The sequence below is a fragment of the Cucurbita maxima genome, unplaced genomic scaffold, assembly GCF_002738345.1.
Source record: "Cucurbita maxima cultivar Rimu unplaced genomic scaffold, Cmax_1.0 Cma_Scf00035, whole genome shotgun sequence".
NCBI lineage: Eukaryota > Viridiplantae > Streptophyta > Magnoliopsida > Cucurbitales > Cucurbitaceae > Cucurbita > Cucurbita maxima.
In genome coordinates this window covers 300,228-322,071 of record NW_019272051.1, presented here as the reverse complement: position 1 = coordinate 322,071, position 21,844 = coordinate 300,228, and the positions used below count along the sequence as shown (strand labels likewise).

At 38.3% G+C, this 21,844-nt stretch overlaps 2 protein-coding genes across 4 annotated transcripts in view; both read right to left on the bottom strand.

Annotated features, from left to right (window-relative positions):
• Nucleotides 1-3,846, bottom strand: part of LOC111467881 (shaggy-related protein kinase alpha) — a 5,399-nt gene extending 1,553 nt beyond the window's left edge. The window contains exons 1-11 of one of the 2 annotated variants that reach the window (XM_023112969.1): nt 3,668-3,846; nt 2,688-2,953; nt 2,472-2,564; nt 2,115-2,174; nt 1,710-1,982; nt 1,475-1,549; nt 1,326-1,382; nt 1,095-1,235; nt 965-1,015; nt 765-860; nt 594-677 (exon numbers count right to left, since the gene is read on the bottom strand). In XM_023112969.1, the coding sequence (XP_022968737.1) occupies nt 594-677; nt 765-860; nt 965-1,015; nt 1,095-1,235; nt 1,326-1,382; nt 1,475-1,549; nt 1,710-1,982; nt 2,115-2,174; nt 2,472-2,564; nt 2,688-2,804 (1,047 nt within the window). In that variant the 5' untranslated portion in view covers nt 2,805-2,953; nt 3,668-3,846. The remainder of the gene's footprint in view (nt 1-593; nt 678-764; nt 861-964; nt 1,016-1,094; nt 1,236-1,325; nt 1,383-1,474; nt 1,550-1,709; nt 1,983-2,114; nt 2,175-2,471; nt 2,565-2,687; nt 2,954-3,667) is intronic. The other variant, XM_023112970.1, reaches the window with a different exon arrangement.
• A 1,741-nt stretch (nt 3,847-5,587) lies between these two features.
• Nucleotides 5,588-21,714, bottom strand: LOC111467847 (protein transport protein Sec24-like At3g07100). Of its 2 annotated transcripts, XM_023112905.1 has the most exons (14): nt 21,567-21,714; nt 19,917-21,002; nt 19,706-19,844; nt 19,113-19,303; nt 16,191-16,298; nt 15,910-16,113; nt 15,469-15,700; nt 14,581-14,730; nt 14,327-14,483; nt 13,468-13,595; nt 13,022-13,344; nt 12,744-12,935; nt 11,527-11,790; nt 5,588-6,018 (listed from the first exon to the last, which is right to left on the bottom strand). In XM_023112905.1, the coding sequence occupies exons 2-13, from the start codon at nt 20,940-20,942 to the stop codon at nt 11,533-11,535; spliced, it is 3,108 nt and encodes a 1,035-aa protein (XP_022968673.1). In that variant the 5' UTR covers nt 20,943-21,002; nt 21,567-21,714; the 3' UTR covers nt 5,588-6,018; nt 11,527-11,532. The 2 variants fall into 2 exon arrangements, with proteins under 2 accessions (XP_022968673.1, XP_022968671.1); XM_023112903.1 differs by lacking the exons at nt 5,588-6,018; nt 11,527-11,790 and having other exon boundaries at nt 12,705-12,935; nt 19,917-21,004; nt 21,568-21,700.
• Between the last annotated feature and the right edge of the window lie 130 nt (nt 21,715-21,844).

Sequence of the window (21,844 nt, the reverse complement as noted above, 5' to 3'; positions counted from 1 at the left end):
CCCCCCCCCCCCCCCCCCCCTCTAGGCCCATCGTCCTCACTGGCACTTATTCCTTTCTTCTCCAACCGATGTGGGATCTCACAATTCACCACCCTTTGGAACCCAGCGTCCTAGCTGACACTCATTCCTCTCTCCAATCAATGTGAAACCTTATAATCCACCTCCCTTCGAGGCACAGCGTCCTCGCTGGCACTCATTCCTCTCTCCAATTGATGTGGGATCTCACAATCCACCCCCTTTCGGGGCTCAATGTCCTCACTGGTACACTGCCCGATATCTGACTCTGATACCATTTGCAACAGCTCAAACTCACCACTAGCAGATATTGTCCTCTTTGAGCTTTCCCTTTCGGGTTTCCTCTCTAAGGTTTTTAAAATGCATATGCTAGGGAGAGGTTTCCACACCCTTATAAAGAATGCTTCATTCCCCTCTCCAACCGATATGGGATCTCACACACTACCATCAGAATTTTAAAGCAAATCAAGATAATAGCCGAACCAGTATATCTAACTTTCATTTCATCTGAAAGCCCAAATACAAATACAGACGTTATGCATTAGCATGGCAAGCCTGCTGTGAGACCAGATACATACCGCTGAGCACCTTAGGTTAGGAGAGTATTGCAATAGTCTAGACACAAGGTCAACAGCTTCCGGTGGCATACGTTTGTGAAATATCTGCATGATAAGTTAATGCTTAAATACATGGTACAGAAAAAGCAACAAATAACTACATATGCATACAACATTTCCACATGCAATTACCTTGTGCCATGGGTGGGCTTTAATTTGAGGGAATTTATACTCTGTATAATTGGGATTCATGCATTTAATTTCTTCTCTGGTAGGAGTGCCCAAAACCTACAAAACCAGTAAGGATGAAGTAAAAAACCCGGAGGGAAAATGTAAATATCCTCACGCTCACAACATTAAAAGAGCGGTTTCGTGTCATCCAATAAAACTACCTTAATGATTTCAACAAGCTGGTCAACTCCACTCTCCCCAGGAAAAAGAGGCTGATACAAATAAATAAATCTTTAGGAAAACTCATACAAAAAAAAAAATTCAAAATAGCAAACACACGCAATCAACTACCTGACCAAGCAATAGCTCAGCAAGAACACAACCTGCAGACCATATATCAATTGCTGAAGTATACTCTGTAGCTCCAAAAATAAGCTCGGGAGCTCTGTAGTATCTTGAACAGATGTAGGATATATTTGGCTCCCCTTTCACCTGTATATCAAAATGAAGATAATAGTATCTACTTGGTCAGACAACAGTAAAGCCCAAATGATCATTTTTTCGTGAAAAGGAAGAACATACCAGGACTTTTGCACTCCCAAAATCACATAGTTTAACCTGGTGAGTATGTGGGTTCACCTGCATAAATGGATAAAAAAAAAAAACAAATTATGTACATAGGTAACAGGAGCAAATAATGAGAACCATAACTCTTGCTTTTCTCAGCTTACCAAAAGGTTTTGAGGTTTAATGTCTCGGTGGCACACCCCAATACAACGGTGGATATATGACAATGCTCTGAAGATCTGTGAGAATATTATTTAGAGAGAGATGTAAAACTTAACCAATGTACACCGCACCGCTAATGGGTAACACCATCTTTATTCCGCATGATGTAGACTTTCAATATCATTAACTAACTGGCCAACATTACATTTATTGAAAAGATATTCAGAAGAACAATACCTGGTACATGTAAAGTTTTACATAGATCAGTGGCATCCTTTGATTCAACTTGTTGTAGTGCTTTATCACCCTATGAACTGTTTCCGGGACATACTCAAGAACAAGGTTGAGATACAGTTCATCCTTTTCGGTGGTTGAGAAGAAGCAATGCTTTAACGCGACAACATTTGGATGATCAAGAAGCCGCATAGTTTGCAGCTCACGGTTCTTGTACCTTTTGTCTTGGAGAACCTTCTTTATAGCCACAGTTTCCCCAGTCTCTAAGCACTTTGCCTAAACAAGATACAGAAAGTGATGAAGGCATACACAAAGTACACATCCCCGATATCTGAAAAAACCTGAAAATGTAATTTTTTTTAAAAACATAAAAGGTAAAAGGCTGCCATCAGCTGGGGAAAACATTACCTGAAACACAACTCCAAATGATCCATGCCCGACAGCACGTTCTGCCATGTAGCTGATTGTCTGCATTGAAATACCAAGTACCATTAGAGGCACAACAAACAACGACTAACGATAATAAGTATAGAATCCAGGCCAACTACATAACAATTTATATTTCAAATTCAAGACATAAATACAAAATGTATAATGAATCTCAGACTTAGAAACAGAGAGGAATGACCAGCATATGATATAAATGATGATCATGCAATCTACAAGAACTTTCACACTAGAAAATGTTGGTCAGCCCACTCAGACAGTTGATATTCTTAAAATGAAGGTGATAAAAGGAAGAATTGAATATTATGCATTTCATACCTGCTTCGGGTAGCCATTTCGACCACCAATTGTTGTCACAATAATATGGCCTGTCTCTGTCCCATTGCCATCGACAACAGTTGCTTCCACTTCCTATGTCATTGTTTCAACACATGAGAACCCATGGAAAAGAACACGAACGAATATGAAAACTAATTCATGTAAATGATAACGATTAGAAATGAAGCTTAAGAGCATAAGAAGATGCAAGCATACCTTGTCATCTCTAATTTTCATGTCATTCATCTCTTCGGGTAACCTATCAACACCAGCAGCATTATGACCAGCTGGTTCTCTCAAACTTGAGGTAGAAACAACACCCATAGAAGCCATTTCTTGAAATTTCCGCGAGCTTTCTTCAGTGAATGATCCTTATAAAACTAATCATTCACCTGTTCATATGAAATCAGATAAGCCAACTTGTTCACATACCTTCATTCCAATAACATCTACCGCATTACTCAATCCTTTCGTCACAATATCTGTGAAATATTAATATATGATCTCATCAACAATTTAACCCTGGTTTGGAAGAATAACTCTTGCTTCAAAACGATTTAGACTTCGTTTATCCCACTGCACTTTCCTGGATGTTCTCAACTCATAAAACCCAGAAGAAAAACACTACGCTAACTCGGGCACATGAATCCACAGAATGGTCAGCTTTATATTCGTTGACCATTTTGAAGAAAATGAAACCAAGGACCCAAAAGGTGTTCATATCTATTCATTCTCAAGCGTCTAAATAGTTTTGGCTCAAACCCTTTTCATCCAAACCAACTCTAAACGGTAAAAGAACCTTCTCAAGAAATCCACCACAGAAACAAAATGTGATCTGAGCAGAAACAGGGGCATAGGTCAACATATACAGTAATCGGAGAAAAAACCACACAATCTGTAGGGGAATAGAACTCGAAGCTAAAGACTCGGTCATAGGAAATCAAATAGAATATATACAATATTTGATAATTAACGCATCAATCCCGTCGGAAACTGCTGCAACAATCATAGGACGACAAACGAAGAGAAAAGCATAAGAGAAAGAAAAACATCAACAAGTGGATGATCCAGAAAAATGACTCGAAATGATCCAACCCAGGAACAGCACGATCCAGGTAAAGAAGAGCCATTGAAAGAACAAAAAAAAAAAAACAAGAAAAAATTTGAAAATATAATAAAGAGAAGAAACTCGTTACCGATCGAATCTTAAATTTGGAGACATGGAGGAGAAAACGGGTGAAAATCAAAGGGTGAGATCCGCAAGAGAGTTTGTAGGGCGAGCGATGCGAAGAACAGGGTGTTCCCTTTTGGATTTTTCGTTAGGAGAGAGAGAGGAGAGAGAGAGAGAAGGAAAGGGAGAGTTTTTAGTTTATTGCAATGTTGTGGTATGTGCTATAATGCGCCAAATAGGTGTCCTCTCAGTTATTTATTACAAAATTAATTATTAATTAAGAAATTAATTATTAATTAAGAAATTAATTAATTAATTAATATATTTCTTCTCACCATTCAACCTTCCTTTGCTTTCACCTCTTACCTCCTTTTACCAAAAAAAGGCTATTTGATTCCTTTTCCCATCCTTTCAAAACCAATACAACTCAATTAACATGCAAGGGCATATTTGTCATTTCATAGGTTTTATTCTCGAGTCAAGGGCTATTTTTTGCAGGAACGCCCAACGGGTTTGCCGTGCTACTATGATTTAACGTGCAGTCGTCCCGAGGCAGTAGGATGTATGGTATAGGGCTTCCTAAATTATCGTATGTGATCGTCTCATCGTAGTTGAAACACTTAATGATGCTTTTTAATTTTGGCATATGAAATTACAATAATAGGCATCCTTTCAAGGTAGCGAAAAGGTCCCTTGGAAAGTAAGGCATGGGGCTAAAAATGGAAAATTGAAAAGACAGGAGCAAATTGATGTCTAGAAATAGAAGTAATGTAGAGGTGGGGAATGGCAGAAGGCCAACATTTGCATGAAACCAAAAGGAGAAATACAAAGACGTGAAGATTAGGTCTTAGACCTACTTACTTCCTACGAACTGAATGGCCTTAACAAGAATCTGGTTTCACCTTCAATAGGGGTTGTGAAGATCTTTCTGGTTTCACCTTCATGATCATGTTTGTCCAAAGCATGTTGCTTATGGCCCGCATGACAAATATTCTAGTCTTGTTTGTTCGGGTCAGTTGACAGGGACGTCAACCAATTGAGTGGGGGAGGATGTCACGGTCATGCATGTCCAAGGCGTGTTGTCAATGGCCGCATGATAGATATCCTGATCTTGCTTGTCTAGGACGTGCCCGTTCCAAACCCCTTTTACCATTCCATATTTAGTCAGTATGAGGGTGCATGAATGTTCACCAAAATCGTGTCTACACCTGCAAGGACTAAAATGCCCCAAAATGTACTACAGGGAGGTATGACTAGTTGTCAACTTCTTATGTTCACCAAAATCGTGTCTACATCTGCAAGGACTAAAATGCCCCAAAATGTATACAGAGAGGTATGACTAGTTGTCAACTTCTTCCTACTCAATAGTTATATGCAATAAGCCGTTATTGAACTCTCTTTCAAAATCTCTCTAGCCCCGTTTTCTAAAATTTTCATTTTCTTCTTGAATCGGAGCCAGAGGCTCGAGCATACGTCACTTGGCCGTAGGCGACACAAGAACGAATAGGCTTAACTCACTTGTTGCTGGGAAGTGAGTGCTGCACAATCGCAAGTCCGCTGCCATCAAAGTGGAGTCATCTAAAATTTTCACCCACCAAGCCCTTAAAAAGTAAGCATAAATTGCAATAATAAAACTATATTTTTGTAACACCACATTAAGGCAGCAATTGCCTTTCACCAAGCCTAAGTAGAGTGAGTTATGTCTCTCTATTATCTCCTTTGGGTCGACCTTCCGTGGAGGGCCGACAAAAATTTAAGCGCAACCATTTGGGGGTTGTCTTGACATTACCCTCAAAAGAACTATCCAACACCTTTACAATGCCGGTTGTATAAAGGCTCCCAAGTGTCCATTCAAAAGAGCAACGAAACAGGGGTCGAGACAAGGAACGCAAGACAAGAGGAAAGATGCCTAAAACAGTTGAGATCATACATTAAAATGTGGCTGAAAAGAATGAACAATATATAATTTCTAGATCAAGTTGTAAAATTACAAAGCTTCCTTCAAACAACCACCCACCTCAAGAAAAACCATGCCAAAATCAAAGTTGAATAACCAAACAAAATCCAAATAAATGGCCAATGTTCTTGCAACAATTCTACCCAAATCTAGGGGTGACATATAGACAACACAATATATTAAGAAAAATAAAATAACATCTTATGTATATATCCCTATAACAGTGACAACCTCTCAAGAAGGGCAAAAATTATTGTTAAAAGACAGATAATCTATCTGGCAACAAATTTATGAAGCAGCCGAATCCAAATCCACATTGCTTCCTGGAGCCCGTTGTCGAAGCTAAATTCATCTCATGGCGTCCAGTAAAATCTTCCATTGTTTTTCGAGACAACACGCTTCTTATGCCAAATTCTATCCTGCTAAATTTAAGAACTGCATTAAAAGAAAGAAACCATATGGCTTTCATTGGTCACGTAACAATGATTAAACATTTTTCCTTGAGCAATGCAAAATTGTTTCATCATCCATCATCCCAATACATGAACTTCATAAACGAACACAATCGATAACTATGATTCCATGTTGATAAGAAAATTGAGCTAAGTCATCTGAAATTTTCAGCCACCAAGGCCCAGAACAGTAAAAATAAATTGCAAGAAGTGGATATGCCATAATAGAACTATATTTTTACACCAATCCTTTAAAACAGCAATTGCCTTCACCAGGTCACCAGGTCACCAGGTCACCAGGCCAAAGTAGAGTGAATTATGTTGCCTAACGCTCACCTAGATAGCTCAACTCTACCTTGGCCTGGTGAAGGACATTTACCATTGATGATGTCGATAATTCTCCTTTTTGTCAGAAAACAAAAAAGAACAAGAAAAAGTATAAATATTTAAAAAAAGATAAAAAGGGAATCATTCCTCGTATTCCAACTTTAAAAAGCAGATAAGTTTACTTCACAGTTGAGATGAAATGGTCGATCATGGTTGAGATCATATGCTCAATGCTATAAGAAGAGAACTTTTAGGACAGTGAAATACCCATGGGAAAGGTTTAGGCTTTAACTGTTTATGCTGCTGGCTACTGGTTTTGAGACTTCTGAATGAACCTACTTTCTGATGGCATATGTTGACCAATAGCATGTATGGGATTTACGTGACAAGTTGGCTCATGGGCAATTCTCATATGCTAGCTCTAAAAGATTGGTTCTTCACAAATAATTTGATCACTTATAAATTTTGGAAGAAATTCTGGAAAAAAAATTTACAAAGATACTCAGCATGAGCATGCCTCCTCCCCACCCGAGGCCTTTTCAACTTACTCCTTGTAGCAAAAGTAGTTTCATCTCGTGGAATTTTAAGGATGCTAAGGTGGAATCTAAGTTTAAGTAGAGTTCTCGACGTAAAGGAGGTCATAGGAGTGTCAAGGTTTGATACAAAAAAAACTGGTAACTTCCACGGTGAATCACAGGGCTTTACAATGGCTTGACTGGGAAACTCGTTTCTTGGTATTGATCATTTCTTTATTTTTATATAAAAACATCAAGAAAGTTAGATTCCAAAGAGAAACAAGAACAGCCTAAGGGAGAAAAGGAAAGTTGGTCCGTTGGGCTGCGACTGTGCTGGTTGGTGGAACTTCAGAGAAGAGAAAAGTTGCTGCCAACCATAGGAAGGAGAGGGGGAAAGTTAAAAACATATTAAAACTTAATTTAAATAGGTAATCATTACCTATTAAAACATTATTTTTTACCTTTAAAATATGACAGTCAATCGGTCCGTTAGTTTGAGCCTTAATTGTGCACACCAACCACCCACCGACCGCATAAGCATAAGTCATAAAACCAATCGACTGAAGTCGGTCGACTCGATTTTTCTGGTTTGATTTGTTCCCCTAATGTCAACGATACGACAAATTAGCCCTATCAAGTTAAGCAACTTAAATTTGATCCAACGTTTCACTCTTCCACAAATGAACTGCCACAAAACAAACAAAAAGGTTTAACCTACTTGGACATTTTCATCTCTCAGACAGAACCATTCACAAAAGAGAGATTTACCAAACACCAAAAGTAAGATCAGTAAGAAAAACCCTCAGAAGAACTCGAATACGAAACATCCCTTCTGTCAAAATTGAAACATAACTCCTCCTTGAAGACAAAAAGGCCTACAAAATCCGTCGTTTTCCTATCAGATAAATGATGTCAGAACTCCAACGAAAGAGAAAGAGAGCTCCCCAATGAAAAGGGACAACTACCATCGAATGAAACCTCATAGGAGCTATATCTCAACCACTTATCCTCCAAAAATGGATATCTCTACCACCACCTGTTGAACAGAGAACGAGTTGAGAAAAAGAAAGGAAGCTCTTCCACGGAATTCTGGAAGTGTTAATAGCCTCACCCATGATCAATCAAAAGGGCAATATAATATTGCTTGCAATGATCTTATACCATAAGGTGTTGGACTCAAGAGAGAATAACACGACCATTTAGCCAGAAAAGCCTTGTTTTGGGCCCTTAAGTTTCCCAAGTCTAATCCCCAGAGATCCACCGAATTCTTCACCACCTCCCACCTCACCAGATGAGACAATTTCCCTTCCTCAACCCCCTCCCCTCCCCACCCCCAATAAGAAATCCTTCATAAGCTTCTCAAATATCTTAGTAGTTGAACCAAGGATCCCAAACATTGACAAAAAGTAGAGATAGGGTAAGACTGGAACAGACTAAATGGTTATCCTTTGCTAGTTTCCTCTTGTTAGTTAGTTGTTGGTTCAACGGTTAGACTTGTTGGTTATTGAAGTTCCTGATCGATTAGAAGTTCCTATCCACCCCACCCTTCCCTTCTTTGTGATGAAGCAAAAAGGAAGTTCTATTCAAAAAATTATCCAAAACCCCTCTATCATATAACTCAATAATAACTTCCAAAGATCGTCCTTCAGACGAGCAGGGAAAAAAAATGCCTTAGAAAGCTGTTGAGACCAAGGGTCTTAAGACAACTTCTTGTTTCACCCAGGAAGAAGGGGAAAGCCAACATTGTTGTGAAAAATAGAATAGGGCTCCAATCCAAATCTTCCCCAAAGGGTTGAGGAATAGCTATGAGAGTGTAGAGAGAGAAGGAAAAAAAAACCTCCTCCCCAATCTCTTTATCCCCATGCAACATCTTCCCACCATCGTTCTCCAGCTGAGAAGTGAAACATTTACTTCTTTCCCTTGCTACCCTATGAAAATAAGAAACATTGCAGTCTCCAGGCCCATTTCACTTTGGTCTTCTGTCTTCAGCTCAAGCCTCCCTCCTATCCAACTCCTCAAACTCACTTTTAGAGAGAAATGTGCCTCCTGAAGTGCCTCTTTATATAAACTTCCCCCTCAATGCGATCCAGGGCCTTAGGCCTACCCACACCTCTTGCTTCATAATCTTTAAATCCCCAATGATCGCAATTCCAAGATTTGAGCCCCTGCCCAAAGCTTACCCATAAAATGGAAACCTTTCCACCTCTCCAGAAACTCCACCGGCCACTAGGAAGGGAGAACTTAAAGTGACAAATGGACCAGCCACATTTTTACCCTAAAGGAGAAAAAACCCCACTTTGGAAAGACAGAATCAAAACAAGTGACCTAACACTAATTCTAGGCCCCAAGGTCGGTCTCACAATCAAGAAAGCACCCATCCAACAATTCTACTACAAGCCACACCATGTGACCAGGTAAATATGTCATACAAGAGGTGAGTCAATGAGATAACACAACTCAATGAAACTGTTAAATTGCTTCATGGATTTTGTCTATCTACAACCAGACGCCTTTTTCCTGAGGGGCCTAATAACGTTAAAATCTCTCGCCAAACACCAACAGGAGCCACAGTGGCCAAAACACCCTACCAACTCATCCCAGAAAACTTGCCGACTCCCAGAGATCTAGGAGGCTTATACACCTCAAACACCCAGCCACATGGATCTTGTCTCCCTCTCACTAGAGACTTTTTTCTAAGGGGACCAAATAACATTAAAATCCCTTGCCAAACACCAACAAGAGCCACACTAGCCAAACAAACTCTCCCAACTCATCCCAGAAAACTTTCTACCCCTGGAGATCTAGGAGGCTCAAACACCTCGGACACTTAGCCCATCACATCCCTCGAGAACTTAAAAGGCCTGACACAAAAAGAAAACACCTTTAACAACATCCAACAAATTTGCCAAACTTCCATCCCAAAGAATATGAATCCCACTCGAAGCTTCACCAACTCCAGATCAGCCCATTCCACCTTCTTCCTTGCTCAAAGACTCTCCACTAGCTCTCGATAATAACTTCCTCACCTGGCTTCCACGAAAATAACAATGTACGGGCTCTCCATAGAAAGGACCTCCTTACCTAAGCTCCATTTGTTCCTGCCCAAGAGACCCCTAACTGTTGTAGTATACGAGATTAAGTAGAGAATACACCAAGAATCAAACCAAAGACCTTTTTTTGGTCCCTGTGTACCTCACGGACTATCTACATATATCTTATTTGAAGACAAAATTGGGGAAATTATCTTTCTTACTCCCAATTGGTATGCTGCGTCACCGGAATGTGAGTCAAAAGACCTTTTTTTTTTTCTTTTTTTTTTTGGGACTGGATCTTTTAACCATTAACTTGCATAAACAATTTAGAAATTCTAATTATCAAAGAGCTTTTCCTGGCACACTTGTACTTTACAATGAGTGAAAAGTTTGTTCCGTTTATAAGAAGGTAAATAATAATTAATAGTAAACAAAACTTTTTTCTGGCCACATCAACAGCGGTCATATGCTTCTCACAGGGTGGCATTTTTGGTCTCACACCAGAACTGCAAAGTTTTTCATTGGTCCCTGTGTGCCTAGGGGGTTTATCTGCATGTATCTTGTTCTAAGACAAAAGTGGGAGAATTGTATTTCTCCCAATTGGAATTTGTGTCACCAGGACCTGGAGAGTCAGCAAACCTCATTTTCTGGCCTCCTTTCACGCTTGAGTTCTATGAACTTTTTTATAATTTTTTGTAATTAAGGAACTTTTCTTGGAAGCGTATAAACTGTCCTACGTAAGCTTTTCATAGGGTGCCATTTTGGAATTCAGGCCGAAAGGAACATTATTTGTGTGTCATTTTTGGAGATTTAGTTGGACACAATAAAGAAATATTTGGGGATTTTCCTCCTTCAGGAGTTTCACTTCGTCTCTCTAATTACTTTTGTTATATTGTAGCCGACTGGAGAGGTCTCTTGTAACTCCTAGTTTGAATCTTTGAGGCATCCCTGCAGCCAGCACTTTAATATACATTTCATCAATAAATTATAATTTCCCCCTTCTTTTCTTTTAAAGAAAAAAAAAAGTTGCTTCCCACTGGAGTTCTTCCTCCGAACACTCCTCCATTATTATCCTCTTCATTTTCCCAACTGGAGAAGCTTATATAATTAACCTTTTAAACTGGATTTTGCAATTTAGAGCAACAAACAAATCCAAAACCAATTAAATTTAAGCACGATGGTCATCTTCTTGGTAAATTTTCTGTGCAGCAGTTTTTATCTTTTTTATATATATGAGTTTCCAGGCAAGCTTGCAGACACCTTAATAATTGTCATGGACTATTATCTGACCCTACTACGTTTGGTTGTCAAGAAATTATAGGCAGGTGAACATCATGCTTGAACCAATTCCCCCTAAGCCCATTATTATTCACATAGCTCTTATTGATCATGAGGTGCAAATGTTAAATCATTTGTGAAACATGATACTATTTTGCATCTAAAATAATTATTCACCAGACCATGCTTAAGAAGAAAAATACACAATCATTAGATAAAACCAAGGGAAAATGAAGTTTTAAAAAAAAATTATATAGACATGTCTTTCACTAAAAGAAACAGATTTATAACTGAACTCCAACAAGGGGCAAGACAGTCCTCACCTTGTACTAAGCATTTTGCTGAACTTGCCGATGTAATTGTAGAAGCCAATCAACATAACTATTCGTGCCACCCACTTGGTCCTCAACAAGATTTGCTAGGAGGAGGAAGCCTTCTCTAGGTTGTTCACCTTGTCTAACAAGATGAGATAGCTGATAGTATGAAGCATCACTTTCTCTAAGTTTCTGGAGCGTCTCAAATAGTTTTCTTGACATTANACACCCTTGTAAAGAATGTTTCGTTCCCATCTCCCACCAATGTGAAATCTCAGAGAGAGAGAGAAGAAAAACAGCTAATCTTCCATGTTTACAAGTACAACTACTTGCGTCTTATAAAATGTATATAGATAACAAAGAATTGACCCAAAACCCCCTGAATAGGGCATATCAAATCAAACTCAAAGCCCTGACTATAACAAGCCATGGTCCGTGGACGATATATCATTTTTAGGAAGTTCCCACAGCACAAACCCCAAGTCCCCCAACTAAGATCGCGCACGAAAGCAGAGCAGCGTCGATCAACATCCTAATAACATCATTTTAGATAGCAAGCAGCAGTGCGGTTCGATATCAAAGATATTTAGCTTTTGCAAGAACCCCAGTATGAAATTCATGAACAACTAAATAAAGACATTATCAATTCATCCACAATGTTATACACGGCCTATGGAAAAAGAATAATCAGCTCCAATCATATTGAAACTACCACCGAACTAATAAAAACCCCAACGGAGGAATTTTAACGAAGATACAAATATGTAATTCAGGACCATACTCATAATTCAAAAACCGAAGCTATGAATAATAAAGGCAACACCCAAAAGAATTTTCAACAAAAAAAAAAAAAAAAAAAACATTACCAACACCAGAGAGGCAATTTACAACTAAGTTAATTAATTGAACATTAAGAAAATAGAAGGGGCAGAATAATTCTCAGTTCAACAGGAATAATTGCACAGAAACATATAAGAAATTCCTTTTCAAACATGACAATATTAAAAATTGTAAAGAAGAAACCTATCATTCATAGCACGCCTAAATCGTAATTAGGACTTCAATTCAGGCCAAAAACATTATTGCTCAAAGAAGATTATAAAAAGCCTATTTCAGGCTTCTTCTAGTTTTGAAAAGTAAATACAAAGAAGAAAACATGAGTTATCCTAAGCCAACTTCTTCTGATTCAAATCCTCTTTCCTCTAATTTGTAAAACTACTAGATACCTTAGATAATTCTGCTGCAAAGTCTGCTCCAAGTAAATTCATAGACACATCAGGTGAAAGCACTCTACCAAACCAAACAATAAAGCGAAACCCGTCGTCATACAAGTACAGGCCTCTGGAATCTAAGCTATCAGCAGTCAGTGGCAACCTTTTCTCTATGCTATTAAGGTTTATAGTCTGAGCGGGAGATGCCTGCAAGTTAAAGTAGAATAAATTCCATAGAATCTGAAAAATCACTGAGTGAGAATATATAACTTTTTTATATAACTGAAACGGACCTCCAATAGATACTCATCAAGTCGAATTAATGAGGGGTATAAAAGCTTCAATAGGTTTTTAACAGGAAGAATCATCATTGTGAGGCCTAATGCACATCGCTCATCAAGCACAGCATCAGCATAACCCCCTCGAAGAGGTATTGATTTGCACAATGCTAATCCATATAAAGGCAAAAACTTAAGAGACTCTGGGTATATCATTCTGCCTCCCAAGCGATGCTGTACAGCATAGAGGTTACGGTACTCTCTCAAAGCTTTAACGATTCTTTGTTGAACTGAAGTGCGTGCATCATCCAGCTTATGGGACAGTGTTTTCTCAATTGCTGCAAGTTGTTTCAGTTAGAATTTAGAATGAGAGATTAATAAAGTGAACAGAAAGTAAATTTTAACAATTGAGACTATCAAAATCACACATGGGCATGCAAAGAAGTTTGTGCTTAACATACCTAGCCTACTAAACAAGGAAACAATGGCACCAACATCAGCCTGGCGGTACATCTCACCCAGATCTGTAACCACAGGTGCTGCTGCTGTATGCACTCTAATACGCCTCTCTCCACAAGAAGCAGTATATCTTTATATCGTCAAGGAACAAACTTATTGGTAGAACCCTTAAAATAGGAGAAAATAAGTCAATTTTCACTTTGCAAGCCTTCCCTAGGCACCAATCTCGGAGACATCATTGAACTCAACCAAATCAAGACCAAAGAAAATGCATGTGCTAGGTAAGGAAAAACAAGCAATCTCATGAGGAAAACAACAGTTTCATGCACTTACAATCTTCATGTGGTTACTGGTTTCGATCAAGGTCAATGTGCAACTATTCATTACCAATTGAAAATTTGATATTATTAAGGTAACTTTTCAGAAGTAAAGTGTAACATATGAATTTATTTGTATGCCTAAAAAAGGTTACTCAGTACCCTGTAAATTGAATAATCAACATTCATAAATTATGACAGAGCATTCCTAAAAAGAAAGAAAGCTGATTATGATTGGATACAGATTGTGTATTTCTATCTATCAAGAAACCATGACTGTACTCTACAGATCAAAAGAGAAATTCTTATACACAAAACTAGAGAGAAACTCTGAAATCTAGCTGATACTCATTCTCAAATATGCAAACCTGGGTTACAGTTACTGAACTCTATGAAAAAAAGCATGAATATAACTGATTCAGAAAATTTAAAACCTAACATTGAAAACCTACTTCATAAACAGCTGATGGTATTGATGGCAACTATTAGGAGAATTAATAGACAATAGATGGGTGTTATCCGGAACATTTTACTCAAAGGATACAGCAACGCAACTTGGAAGTACACTGTCTGAGTTGTGAGTAAGGTCTCTTCATAAGAAATTTGCATTGCAAACGCTTTATCACAATCTACAGCTGGAAGTGCCAATAAATCGGTGCTTCTTAACATAAAATTTCCGTGAAACGATGTAAAGCGGATTCCTAAAAGAACAAACAAAAATAATGAGAGAAGTGTTGACATGTGAGTGAAGAAGAAGACGAGCATTCCATGAGAACTAATTTAAAAGGAAAAGATCACCTTTTCCGCATCTTATACGCATCACAGCTTCCCAGGCAGTTTCTCTAGTCAAATCCCTTGCTAGTTCGTGTCTCAACTTTTCTCCATGATTGGAAGATTGGAAGCCTGGATAATAATACACCTGACCTCCAGTGTATTTCGCCAGAGTCCCTAATACAAGAGAGAAATAAAAATAAATAAATAAATTTTCAAAGCCCCAGAAGCAACATTTACACGTCATGTAATAAAAAAGATAAAGATGGGGACTGTGTGGATTGTCATTAGAGCCATCAGAACTATATCAATAATCAGTAAATTTGTAATTAAAGAAATGAAGAAGGAAATAACAAACATTAAGTTGTAACCTAAATGAGAGACAGCAAACATAAAAAGTAGACATAAAATTTCAGTTTCCCCAAGAAGCTGACTAAAATAATAAATTTGAATGCACCAGGATTATTGTGTAAAAACTATTTGCTTAAGAAACAAATAATCATTAAGCCTCATTGTTCACAGATGAAACATGGCAATATAAAAAGCTCCATAAGTTAATCAGATCCTCCCAAATGAAAACAAGTGACCACAATGATCTTCAAAGTTAGACCCAAGAAACTAAAAATATATATATAATTTTAAGATGTTCAAAGCATGCTGAGGTGATTTAAAAAAAAAACACCAACAATCATAGCAGGCCCCAGTCAAATGTGTTTGTAAGGGGAAAAAAAGATTTGTAAGGACAGCCCCCAGTAAATTCTTAAGAATCAGATTCAATCATGTCACCACAAATACATTTACCATAGATGATATGAAGAGACTTCTTGTCCCTTGGCCGTTAGACTGTTCTTCTTGATCTTTGGAATGAAAGATTTTCCAAAATAAATAAATAAGAGATGATAAACTGAGGCATACCCAAGGAAGCAATATCTGTATACTTGTCACTAAATGCATAAACATTCACCCCAATTTGGAACTTGGTAAATTCAGCAGCCATTTGTTTGTAGAATGGATCCTCTGGCAGTCTTAGTAAGTGTTCTTTGTCTGTTCCATAAACACGAAGATCATCTCCACGCAACTTCAAGCGGCCAACACCAAGAGATGGAAGTGTGTTTTGAAAAATTAACAGCTTCCCCCCCAGTTGGCTCTGCAAAGAGGGTGGAATGAACAGATAAACCGATGGTCATATAAATTCTTTATTATAGATAATTTTGATAACGGATGAATTTACAATATTATATACATGTTTATATTATAATTACAGATGAATGACAAGGAAATAACAATGATCGCATAATGGTACTAGAAATACAAATATGACAGTGGTGACTGATTTAAAAAGTGTAAATAACACACCATAACCATAAATGCTCCTTTAAGGGCCGGGCCAAAGGCAGATTCAACATTCACATTGTCCTGAAACATAGACGGCAAGCTATCTAGGAATGACTCAACCACAGTTCTTGATTCAGATAAGTTGACAAGGAGATCATCTGGCAAAGGTACAAATACGTCGTCCAGATCGGAAACCACCATCATTTGCGGCTGAGTCAAAGTCGACTGCAAGAGAAATGGAACCTTTAGCATGAAGTATCAAAATTGGGGTATAATATACAATAGGAACCTATATTTTCTACCTTCATATTATAAAAATGTATTGTGCTGTCAAAAGTCGCAAAACCTATTTGTGTTCTAGTAGAACCAGGCAGCTCATCCAAGCACGACCTAATTGTTTGTGCCACGACCTGCAAAAGGAAAAAAAAAATGACATACTGAAAATTTTGCGCTCTCTGTTTGGCAATCCCTCAATAACTACTGCTGTATTAGCAATACGTTCTTCCGGGAGACCTTTATCAAATTTTAGAAAAAATAATAGCAATAAACCAATTATCATGAAGATAAATGATAGTACACCCCCACGAGAAGCAAACCACAGAAACAAAATAACAAGAAATTGCAACAACGTTGAGAATAAAAGATGAAGAAAAACTATAAAAGAAACTTTTGATGAGAGGAAGGGTATGCATGGATGGGAATCAGTTATGTTGAGAAAAAATACGTGTGAGTAGTTGGGTGGTAGGAGTATATAAGTAAGGGAGTTAAAGAAGAAAAGTTAGTTATCATTGTATTGATTCTGATGGAACACGCTCTCAAATGATATGATGAAAAGGAATAAATGTTCAAGGAAAACAAAACTCCTAAAGATCGAGAGAGAACGTAAACAAAGCTAGAAAATACAACCATATGGAGATTAGCCATGAAAATAAATAAAAATGAAAAAAACTAAGAACTAAGAACTAATCCAATAGTTGCGCAAGGACATTGAGAGCTTGCAACCAACTGTTGAAGCTATGAATAAGGCTTCCACTACCATTAGCTACTTCAAACCTTCAAACCATCATAAATGTAAACTTGCTCCTTTGAGGCCCGAAAAAATCTCAAAGGATCATATGGAAGGGAATTTTGATCCAGTGTATAACCTCCTTTGGGAACTTCTAGAATCTTCAATTTGCTTTCCTAAACGACCATTTGATTCAACATTTACAAAAGTAATGTCTTTAGAGCTTCACATAGATGTGATGAACCTCATTGCGAAAGAACCAAACTTCATATCCCTAAGATTTTAGGACAAAAGTCTCTTTGAAGTGGTAAGATTGATCACCGTAAGGCCACTTAACACTTTACATTGCTACTAGACAAAGGTATTTCACGCATCTAAAGACCACAAATCTCAATTACTTTTTTGAAAGTCTGTACTCATGTAATTCTCCTTAAGCTGTGCTAGATTAATGAACTCTTTCAATTCCATAAGACTGAAGCATGCCTTGCCTCAAATCTCCTCCATAACTTCTTAATATCTTTTAAAACTCTCTTATTTCTTTCCAGGTCCTCCAACACCCTCCCCGAGGATGCAATACAGAGGCCTCACAAAGTTGGGAACCCTCCTCAAAACTCGAGAGTATGCCCAATGAAAAACATTACCACAAGGGTAAACTAATCTTGAAAGGGATGTTCTTGTGAATTATGGATCAAAAGTTGGGAACTTTGCTTCACATTTCTACAAGAAAATCCCATCTCAACCCTTTGCCCCATGAATTGGAGGCCCATATCTGTTCGTCTTAGGGATTTGCTGGGAACTCTATTAATTAGGGTGCTTTCATACCCCAAAGATTTATCTCATTTCCATTTTTTGTTCTTCACTCCATCAATATTTTGTTTCTTTTCACTAAATCAATGAATGACTCCTTTTTTGTAAAAATATAATATAAAAATAAAAAAGAGAATTGATTCCAAGCCTTGAGTCTCACTACGAACACTGCAAGGTTCTGCCCTTCTCATACTAACCACTCACAATGACCCACCAAAAGGGGAAAATGCTAGAAAGTTAACTACAAGAATCTATGTCCAACCCATACCCGAGCAAACTTTCACCCGCAAAGCCTGGTATGAGAGAACAACTACCTAACTCTATTACCTATTAAATGAGTCACAACTATGGCCAAGGCATAAATACGGCTAAATAACAAGGCAACCTAGAAACTGGTAGGTAGTAGTGTGCCAAATAAGAGGAGACTATTGAAACTGGTAGGTAGTAGTGTGCCAAATAAGAGGAGACTATTGAAACTGGTAGGTAGTAGTGTGCCAAATAAGAGGAGACTATGTTACAAGAAGCGGAAAGAGAAAACGGGCAAAGGAGAAGAACAAAAGAAAACAGCAAAATTTCAAGAATAAAATGCAATTCTAACCAAGATTGATGAATAAACTAGATTCTTATATAAAAGAAATGACAAATATACATTGATAATAAAGAGATTCTTTTTTATTTTTTAATGAGAAGAAGATTCTTCTTTGTTAACCCAAAAAAAAATTCCCAGCAACTCAATGTCTAAGCATTATATGATCATCTCTTTCAAAGGTCTTCTATACCCAACAAAAATAAATTTTGGTCAGTGTTAACAAAGCTTAAGACCCACCCTAAGACAATAGTCCTCTTAATTGCGTTAAGGCATGAAGCAACGAAAACATGTTGCCCAAGTGAAGCAAGGTGCTCTTAATAAAGTAATAAATAAATATTACTGGAGCAAATGGCAAGGACCTTGGAGGCACTCACCTAGGATATCAATCAAAGGCATGCACTTCCCAGTCCTTTGCCATAGGCAAATCACCTGAGTGCGCCTTGAAAGCATTAACTTTGATTAACCAAAATAGAATATAAAAAGGATCTAGTATGAGTTCTAGGACCATGAGTTGCTTGTTAGTAGGTCATTAGGTTGTTTGTTAGTTTTTAAACAGTTAACTGACCGTTAATTGTTATTGGTTTACATTTGAGTTGGTTATAATAAAGGTATGAATACCAGTTAGGACGGCAATATATTCACCAATAAGTTTTCACCAAAGAAACTTCCACGCCAACCTAAAAGCTACCTTCATTTCATATTATGGACATTTTTTTAGTTTGGGAAAAAACAATTCTTAAGAGAAAATATACAAAGAGAAGGAGAAGATGAAGAAAATAAAACTAATAATAATAATAGTAACAATTGTATAGAAATGTTTACCTCTAACATCCCACTTCTAACAGCAGATATAGAAACATCGATAAGGAAAAAGTATAGTGGAGGCATAGGTGGCCGAACCATATACTCGGTTGGAGCAACAAAATCCACACTACCCTTAGTGAGCTCGGGTCGCTGATCCAAATCAATTCTCTGGCCAGTGCCATCCAAATGGGCAAAATAGTCTCCTGGAACTGAATAAGGAATCAACGTAAATGAGTATAATCCAACAGGGGAAATAGTGATATACAAAAAGAAATGAAAATTTTTTCCAGAAAATAATACAAATAGGTATATATTCTGCTTCCAAAAAAAAAAAAAAAAAAACGAAAGCAGTAAATGAAGTGAATGTTACGCTCAAGTTCTACAGTAACACCAACTTGTTTGTCCAAGAAAAAGAAGGAAAAAAATAATAAGAAAATTTTATACAGCATAAAGCCTATGGCAGAAATTCACAGGAAAGGACATAACTTTGACTCATAAAAATATTCCTCCGATGTACTACGCTTCCAAATAACAAACTGTGACTGCATATTGGAATAGGTAAATTTCTAATTCAAGTGTCCAGGAGCCATGAGAATTATAATTCCTCATACCATCATTCAGCAAAGAACAAATGTTGCAGCGCCACTTTCTTCCTGCATCTGTGAATGTGGCATATGGATTTATATAAGTGCGACACCTCCTACAGCGGATGACGCCAGTTGAAGCAAAATTGACAACGGGCACTTCTTCCTAAAAATTAAGAGAAAATTAATAAGGTAACTTTAGCATGCACAAAAATCAAAATATTACCCAGACACTAACCCCAATAGGAGCTTCTGCAAGTGGACAAACAATTGCTCCGAGAGGTAAATGCCACCTTGAGACTAGTGACTGGGAACTGGGTATAGCACTGGTTGTGAAACGTAAATATCTTAGATCGCAGTTCATGGGATACATCTCGGAAACAAATTTAGGCTCTTCATCACTATTCAATGGCCTTGGAAGGGCTTTTGGATCGACTCCTGCTTCAATTGATCCAGGAATAGATCCAATAGAAAGCGAGTTGAAATCTTCGGCTAATCCTTGAATGGAACCAAGAGGCAGTCCAGTGCCTGGATAGTGCTTTTGGTCTGTAGACAGCAAACCTTGTGAGGCTGCAGCAGCAGGAGGGGGAACATAACCTCCTTGGTGACTAAGGAAAGGGGAAGCAGGTGCTGAAGGAGGAACATACTGCCCTTGGTGACTAACAAGAGGAGGTTGGGACTGCAAATCTGCATTAGGCTGCTTATGGACATAACCAGGCAAAGAGGGCGGAAAATTAGGCTTTGCTGATGGAAAAGATGGATCTGACATAGGCTGCGGAACATGGGCAGGAGGAGGACCTAAGCTTTGAGGAGGAGATCCCATAGGCACTGAAGGAATCTGAGTATGCGGGTGAAAGGAAACTGGAGGAGGTGGCGCATAAGCTGCAGGGGTTTGCCCCATTGGTGGTATTCGCGAAGGAGGTGGTTGAGATGGTGAAGTGAACTGTGGAGCTGGGAAACGCTGGAAAGATTCAGTAGTTGCTGGAACGCTTGATGTTGGAGGTGGTGGAACAGATGGATCAGAAAACCTACTTGGTTGCATAGGTCTAAACCCAGGGACCCCTGATCCAACCGCAGGAGCAGAGGATGGAGGAAAAGGCATTGTGTATGGTGGCATAGCAGGAGAGGCGGGTCTAAAACGAGTGGCGTCTGATCCAACAACAGGACCAGAGGATGAAAAGGGTGACGTGGTCTGAGTGGCAGTAAAAGGTGTGCCGGCAGGTCTAGCAGGAAAATTCTGTTGAGCAGGATTTTCAGTCCCCATGGGTTCTATCGTCGCACTCTCACACCCTTTAAGCTAATGGGATGCTAGCATGACGCAGACCTGTCAAGCACAGGGAAAAGGAAAAGACAATAATAATCAAGACGATTCTTAGAGAATAGAGAAATGAATTGACAAACAATGCGCAATACTAAGGGCGTCCATAACATAAATCTTACTAAACAGTCAGACATCTGGTAACTCTGCGCCAAAGCGCATTCAAATTACCGACGGGGGAAAAAAACATAAAGAATACGAGAAGAATCTCCAAGATTCCATCTTCGTTGTTATTGGTAAACAGAAGAATCTCCGAAGGCAAGGCTCAAAGGCGGTGGACATCGAGGAAGCATGACCTTGTGGATTCCGGGAAAGTCAAACAATTGCAGTGGAGGAAACTAAGATTTGGAAGAAAAAGAAAATGAAAGAACCAACACCCAATTGTGGATTCCGGGAAAGTCATGAAATCGGAGGTTGCATTGCGTGAAAAGAAAAGAGAGATCTAGGAACTGAAATACAGAATTGTAATGAACGGAGCGAGTCGGAAGCAAGTGCTCCCGCATCAATCAACATGGAGGCGTGCAATTAAAGTGAGGAATCGTAGATTGAGAGAGGGCTAAAGAGAGTTACCTTGTGTAGTGCGAGGGTCTGCGAGCAGTGCGGAACACAGTGGGATGAAAGAGGTGGAGGGATCGGAAGTGCGGAAGAAGGGGGAAGTGAGAGGAGAGAGATGAGTGATTTTAGAAAGCCAACGCCTCTATGATTCATTCCCAAAATTAATCAAATCTCAAACGCTTCGGAAATTGCCAACGACGACACAAATTACACAATTTCTTAGGTTTTTTTTTTTTTTTTTTTTTTTTTTTTTTTTTTTTTTTTTTTTTTTTTTTTTTTTTTTTTTTTTTTTT